Here is a 7,657-nt window from a genome sequence, read left to right as displayed (position 1 = left end):
CTTCCCGAAGTGAGTTCCGGGAAGCTCGGGAAGGAGTCGACACTTGTACATCTTCAGTGCTGAAATGCTAGGACAAACTTCATTTGAACTCCCAGTCAACTGAGTAATTAAAAGCAGAGAGCAACGACGCTGTCTGTAACTTTGTGCCTTTTTAAATTAACCGAATCTTTCAATTGATGCTTTAGATTAGAAGTGGCTACTTGGATAAAGGGGAAAGAGCCATTCAACTGATGAACAGTATTGTAAAAGTCCAGACTTTAGAAAAGGAACGCACAAGAACAATTTCTCCAATAACGTTTTCATTACAAAGCGAAGGAAAGTTCTTCCTCGTTGTTCCAATCCGAGGACAAGTTGATGTGTCGCAGCAGCCCAGGGAAGCATGCGGGCTGATAGGAAGTCCTTTTATTTTAAGACAGGCTCGAATGCTAAAACTTTCTCTTGCCAAAACCCTTGACTATCTTATTTTTAAAATAAGCACTCGGCGTGCCCTCGCAGATGTCTGAGCTGAGAGGTGGGAGTGATGGTATAAGAGCAGTCTGTGTCCGTTCTTATTCATATTAAGTAGCCAATTCTGTACCCTTGAAGCAAGTGGGGAGAGAGGAGGGAGAGGAGCTGCTGACATTGACAATGAATCCAAACAGGAGTTGCACTAGCGGTGTTCACCACGTTGCCTCTCCCCCAACCTAGCCTTCTGGGAGCTGTAGTTTTTGTGGTAGAAGCTCCACAGGCGAGCTGGGAATGCCCCGCCCGTGCCGAACTACAGATCCCAGGCGGCGCTCGGCCGCCGGCCCCTCCCGCCCGGGTGCGAGTGTAAACTCCCCGCGCTGGGGCGGGCGGCCGCGAGCCGGCGAGCGGGCAGAGCTCGGCGCTGCGCGGGGGCGCACGGCTAGAGGGACCCAGGCCCGGCTACCTTCCGTCCGCCCCCGGGCTCTGTTCTCACTTTCCAGTAGTGGAAGGACGGTAAGCGGGAGCCATGCAGTCGGAATCCGGGATCGTGCCGGATTTCGAAGTCGGGGAGGAGTTTCATGAAGAGCCCAAAACCTATTACGAACTCAAAAGTCAACCGCTGAAGAGCAGGTGAGTGGTGACAGCTGGACAGAGGCGCAGCAGGCGGCTGGGGGCCACTGCGTCTGCCACTCTGGGGCGAGGAGAGCGGATGGCGGGAGCTGTGGGACAAGGACCCAGTGCCCTTGCCCCGGGGCAGAGGGCGAACTGCCCCCCGCAGTTGGGGGCCGCGCCCGCTCGGCCCAAGTGCGCCTTTAGGAGGCATGGATGGAGCGCACTTCGGAGGGCGCCGCGGGTCGGCGGGGACGAAGCGTCCAGGCGCGGGGACCCTCGGCCGGGGATGCCAGCTGCTGAGACTGAGTGGGGGCTGGGGAACTATCTGGCGCGATGTGGGGGAGGAGGAGCGCCAGGCCGGGACGCTGTCCCGGTGGGATGGGGGAGAAAGTTCTAGTTAACCCCCTTTCTGAAGATCCCAGCGGGTTGAGGGTACGGAGAGGGAGAGCTTTGGGTGGGTTAGGATGCGACATTGGAGGGAAGCAATTAGTTAGCTTGGAGTCACCTCTTGGGAGTCCGGTCCCTGTGGGGGAATTAGTCCCTGGGATCCTGCAGGTGAAGTTTCTCTGGGCTTCGCTTCTCACCTCCAGATCGCTGCAAGCGGGCGCGGGAGGGGCTAGGGCAGCGGTGGGCGTGTCCCCTAGTCCAAGTTAAACTCCCTGGAAATCCCATTCAAATCCAGGCCTTCCCTGCAGAGGGAAAATGAGCCTTGGTCTTGGGTGTTACTGGGAGTGTAGCCCGCTTGGCGGAGACACGTGTTTAATTCGCTGGGGACTTCAGAAACTTTTCAGGCGAGGAGTGAAGACATCCACTGCTCCAATGCCCCATCCCTTCTAGTGCCCACTTCCTTTGAGCCACCCTTTTTGCTGCCTCCATTCCCACTTGTCTGTCGAAATGGATTGGGTGTCTTCCGTTCTCTCTGTCCGGCTGGCACTCTGGACACCTCGTACTTCTCATTTACGATGGTTACTAAAAGGGACATGGTCAAATGGAGGCTGGAATAGCAGAGAAGTGTTTATTTACACCCCTCTAAGCTGTGAGCTAGGATAAGGCTATCATTGGAAGGATCCAGCAGGACGTCTGCACCCGGCTGTACCTTCCTGCCCTGCCCTTCGCTGTGGGTGGAGCCTGGGTGAATGGGCCTGGCCGGCAGGGTGGGAGAGGGTCCTGAAATGAGGGTGAGTGGAGAAGGGCAACTGAATGAGGAGCCAGGTGGTGTAATCTTGGCCTCTGGCGAGCACTGGGCTGGTTCTTTTTCTAGTGGAAAGTGCAACCAGGTTTATTTCCTTCAGGGCTGTGGCAGGACTCTTTATCCCAGTTGGGGAAGAAAATCTGGGAACAGCGGACCTACTGACTGCCATTGCTGAAGAAGCCTCTTTGTAGATGCTTCACGGCAGATTGGAAGGAAACCGCCTAAGCAGTTCTACGTATAAAACCAGCCTTTAGTTGGTAGTTTTTCCTCATAATGGCTGTTTTGTGTGTGAGCATAGATTGTGTGTGTTGGGGGCTGGGGGTTTTGAGTAATATTGTGTAAAGGGTATTGTTGGTTATGCTCATCAGGGCTTTATCTGCATTCGGCTGAAGGGACCAGTGTTTTACTGGGCAGTCTCTGCTTTTGCTTCTATAAGCAAATGCTTACACGGCCAGAATGAGGGAATGAGTGTGTGTGTGGAATCCTGAAAGAAATAAATTAACCGGACTGTTTGGAACATTTCTGATGGTGGCTGATACATAACATTAAATCAGTTTGAGAGAGCGAGGAAAATACCATCTGGAAAAACCCAAATGAGTGCCGTGAAACTCATGTTGGACGATTTGGGCCTGTTCTTTTTCAGAGTCAGCAAAAAAGACTTGTAAGGGTGAACGTCCTCAGTAGCTAGCTAGCAGGCACGTGTAAGGAAAAATGTGGGTATGTGGGAAGAAATGGCTTCACACGTTAATGCTAGAAACAGGTGTGGGCCTGAACCAGCAGGGAAAGGAAGGCTAAATTAAAAAAGTTGTTGTAAAACTTGTATATGGAGCACACACATGCTCTTTGAAATAAACCAGTTAAATAAAATCTGTGAATAAATATATGAAGTTGGCAACATTTCTCTATACTGTTTTCCACAGTTGTCTAAGGTATTGTCGTCGACATCTGTTGTGTGACTTAAAAGGGCTACACATTGTTCAGGGCCTTCTCTCTCATTGCTTTTTGTCTTATGTCTTTGCTGGGGCACCTCACTTATAAGTCTTTGTTGGAAAAAGTTGAAATTGATATGTTAAGACTGCTGTAGCCATTCTGCCTATCAACTGTCTTCTCTGGATTGTCCAGAGTTTTTAGAGTTGAAAATATGTCCAGAATCTGCCCGCTTCTTACCGACTCCTCTGCTACTACTTTGGTCCAAGCCGCCATCAGCCCTTGCCTGGATTATTGCAGTAGTCTTTTAAACTGCAACATCCACATTTAGGGAATTTTCAGTATAGTAGCCACAATGTTCCTGTTAAAACTGGTTCTCAATTGGAGGTGATTTTGCCCCCTGGGGTCATTTGACAGTGTCTGGAGACATTTGTGATTGTTACAATGGAAGGGATCATTACCCATCTCTAGTAGGTGGAGGCCAGGGATGCTGCTGAACATCTTACAGGGCACAGGACAGCCCCCACAACAAAGGATTATCAGGTCCCAAATTGTTCATAGTGCTGAGGTCGAGCAACCCTGTGTTAAACATCAAGTCAGATCCTGTCATTCTCTGCTCAGAACCTGCCAATGGCTCCTAGTTTCTCCCAGTAAAATTCGAGGTTCTTAAAATGTCAGCCCTGACCTTATCTCTTGTTGCTTGCCTCCTACCTCCCTCTGCTGCAGCCAGGCTGGTCTCCTCACTGTTTTTGGAATACCCCAGGCCCTTCCACCACTGGGCATTTGTATATTGCACTTGCCTTGACCATCTTTTGCCCAGACATCCTCAGTCCTCACTCCCCCACCAACCAGTAGGTGCCTGCCTCCAAGAGTCTTAAGAAGATTAAGTGTGACACTGACTGTGGGAAAATATTGGCATGGTGCCTGGCACATAGTAAGTGCTCAGGAAATGTTAGCAGATATTGTTGTTGTTATTTTCTTTACACACACTGATAGTGTGACCCTTGTTGACCACAGCATTTGCAATTGCTATTCCTTCAAGCTCTCTGTCTTCCTTGTCCAGCTATGTATTTTTTCCCATAGGGCTTGTATTATAATCTACTGTATAATTTTCCAATATGTTATGTTTAGTATATGTTTCTCCATGCTAGACAGCAAACTCCAAGGGAACAGGGTTTTCTGTTTGCTCCTTGCTCACTCCTGTGTCCCCAGAGCCTAGAACAAAGTTTCTCAACCTCAGTGCTATTGATATTTTGGGCCAGATAATTCCTTGTTGTGGATGATTTTATGCATTGCAGGATGTCCAGCAGCATCCCAGGCCTCTTCCTATTAGAGGCCAGTACTGCTGCCTCTGTCAATTATGGCAACCAAAAACGTCTCTGGACATTGTCAGTTGTCCCGTGGAGGGCAAAGTCACCCCCATTTGAGAACCACTGGCTTAGAACAATGCATGACACAATAAATATTTGTTTGAGTATGTGTTGCTTTCTTCCTTAATACCATAACCCACTCAAGGTAAGGCATTTGGTTTTTGTTTTTGCAATGAATATTGTGTTTCCTTTTTTATTTTTATTTTTATTTTTATTTTTTGTCGCCCAGACTGGAGAGCAGTGTCGCCCAGACTGTAGAGCAGTCTGTCGCCCAGACTGGAGAGCAGTGGCGCCACCTCGGCTCACTGCAAGCTCTGCCTCCCGGGTTCACGCCATTCTCCTGCCTCAGCCTCCTGAGTAGCTGGGACTACAGACGCCCGCCACCACGCCCAGCTAATTTTTTGTATTTTTAGTAGAGACGGGGTTTCGCCGTGGTCTCGATCTCCTGACCTTGTGATCCGCCCGCCTCGGCCTCCCAAAGTGCTGGGATTACAGGCATGAGCCACTGCGCCTGGCCGTGTTTCCTTTAAAATAGATACTAGGCTTTCTCCAAAGAGGAATTTATATATTGTTCATTGGGGCTTACCTCAGATATTCAAATCTTTCATGAGGAAGGACATGTTTCATTTCTAACCCAGACATCCTTGCCTTTAGGAATCTGAAGTTGCTGGATTTAGATCATGTGAATCTCATTTTGGTCATATTTGGTTTGGTTAAGGCTGCATCATGGGAAGACACACACTATGGGAAAAGGTTTTAATGAATTGTTTGCACATTGTTTCCTCCAATAAGGTTTGAGAAACCTTCGTGTGTTGTCCTGGGAACGAGATCTGAATGGTGGGTGGCAGAGGAAAAGCGCTGAATATCTAGAGTGAGCCTAGAATTCACATAGGCATAGTCATGGCAGGGAAACAAATGTGAAACTGTTGAATGAGCTCCTGGGAACAGAGGAAGTCCCTACAGGTCTTTTGGACCTAAAAACATTTTAAAACATAGTAGCATCTTTTAGGCTTGTAGTCCTTTTGTTTGGTTTACTCAGTGCACATGGCTTTGTAGTTGTTAATGTCCTTTTCCTGGACAGACTTCACAGTTGTCTTAATTTAATTCCAATTTCTTCTTAAATCTTTAGTACTATTTAGACAGCTGTTATTACATTTTCTGCAAATTAGAAATGGGAATGAAAGTGAGTATTAGGTTTATCATGGCAATACAGGATATAGCAGTGATCCCCAAATGCTGATTCACAAAGGTGTGTGAACTTGTAAAGGTTTGGGGTGAAATGAGAAAGACAAAGACTGTTGTGTCACATACCTACATATATTTGGGTATAAGGCCGCTGCTGTTTCTTGGACTTAATGCTGAGATGTTTTTCTCCTGTCTTCATATTAAAAAATGCCCTTTCTTTGATGACATAATAATCCATTCTTGGCAAAACAAAACTGTCAATCATTTTTTGATTTCTGAGAGTTTTCTTGATTTTTTTTTTTTTGGTCTGTCCAATCTGCAGGGAACCACTAGCATAGAGATAAAGAGCCTTGTTCTGGCATCAGTGTCTGTCCCTAACTGACTGGGTGACCTCAGGCAGGCTGGGTGACATCTAGTTTCAGTTTCCTCATCTGGCAAATGGGGGCCTGCCTCCAGGAGTCTCAAGGATATAAGTGTTACATTGACTGTGGGAAAAATATTAGCATGGCGCCTGACACATAGTAAGTGCTCAGTAAATGTTAGCAGATGTTCTTGTTGTTATTTTCTTTATTACCTGGCAGTGAGCCTAGCATTTTGGAAGGTGTTTGCATTTGCTTGACTGTGGTTGTCTTCTCTAAGGCAAGTGTACAGTTCTTGCAGTACAATTCTTTCAATGTTAGTAAATTCCTTTTTTACTTTTCTTCTAATGAAATGTTCAGATAAATATTTTGCACTTTATAATTTTCATTTAATCATAACAATTCTTTTATACTAGTTAAAAAAACTAACAATTGTGACGTTAGTGTATCCATAAAAATTCATGTTCAACACATATTTATTGAGTCCTAGTATGTGCACATTAATAACTAATAACGATGGGTCACATTTATTGAGTATGTACTACATGTGAGTCCGTTCTAAGTGTTTTTATGTGTGTAAAACATACTTAATCTTTGTGAAATCTGCATGAGGTGATCATAATAAAAACAATAATGATATTAATTATAATTTTAAAAACAACACTTATTTAGTGCTTCCTATGTGCCAGGCACTGTTCTGAATATTAACTCTGTTAACTCAACCCTGGGTGTATGTATTAGTTTATTATTCTTATTCTACAGAGAGGAAAACTGAGGTATACCAAGTTGGTGGGGCCTGGATTTAAACTGAGGCCATATAACTGTAGCCACATGCTGTTGTCCTCTAGTCTGTACTATGCCTGGTTGATGGTGCAAAATGCAAAGATACATCATACTGTGCCCTCCCTGTGTGGTGAGGGAGAGAGAACTCATGGATCCAGCTAATTATACAAGGCAGAGTGTGGTCCCTGTGGCGGGGTGGGCATCAGCAATTGGGGGCATTTAATAGAGGAAGGGGATCTGGGGAGGCAGTTTTGTGGACAAATAGGAATGTTTGAGTTTGGCCTTCAAGGTGAAACAATAGTCAAGTGTCTTTCTCTACACTATTAAATAAAATGTTAGACACCTTGGAGGGCATGATCCTAAAGTAGACGTTTAAGGTTTCTGTTTGCCTTTTAAACTTCTAACCTTTCTTTAAGCACTTGCTTAAAGTGGTCTCTAGGTACGTGATGATACCTCATGGTGGCAGAGAGGCTGCATGCATGTGGACAAGTTTAGAGGGAGCCCTGCTTAAGTGCTGTCTGTGGTCACTGCTTTGCCACTTAACCACTACATCTGTGTTCAAGATACTTAACTTCTTGGAGTCTCAATTTCTTTAAGCTGTAAAATGAGATCAATGGAACCCACCCTCTTAGGGTTGGTAGAACTTTTTTGTTTGTTTGTTTGAGACAGACTCTGGCTCTGTCGCCCAGGCTGGAGTGCAGTGGCGCAATCTCAGCTCACTGCAAGCTCCGCCTCCCGGGTTCACGCCATTCTCCTGCCTCAGCCTCCTGAGTAGCTGGGAC

The 7,657-nt window shown here is 46.5% G+C and overlaps 1 protein-coding gene across 2 annotated transcripts in view; it reads left to right on the top strand.

The window, feature by feature from the left end:
• The first annotated feature begins 838 nt into the window (after positions 1-838).
• MITF (melanocyte inducing transcription factor) overlaps positions 839-7,657 on the top strand; it is a 222,939-nt gene continuing 216,120 nt past the window's right edge. The window contains exon 1 of one of the 2 annotated variants that reach the window (XM_023200180.3): positions 839-1,077. In XM_023200180.3, the coding sequence (XP_023055948.2) occupies positions 974-1,077 (104 nt within the window). In that variant the 5' untranslated portion in view covers positions 839-973. The remainder of the gene's footprint in view (positions 1,078-7,657) is intronic. The other variant, XM_026447244.2, reaches the window with a different exon arrangement.

Source organism: Piliocolobus tephrosceles, chromosome 2 (genome assembly GCF_002776525.5).
Source record: "Piliocolobus tephrosceles isolate RC106 chromosome 2, ASM277652v3, whole genome shotgun sequence".
Lineage (NCBI taxonomy): Eukaryota > Metazoa > Chordata > Mammalia > Primates > Cercopithecidae > Piliocolobus > Piliocolobus tephrosceles.
The sequence above is the reverse complement of the archived record's forward strand: the minus strand, read 5'-3'. Positions and strand labels throughout refer to the sequence as shown.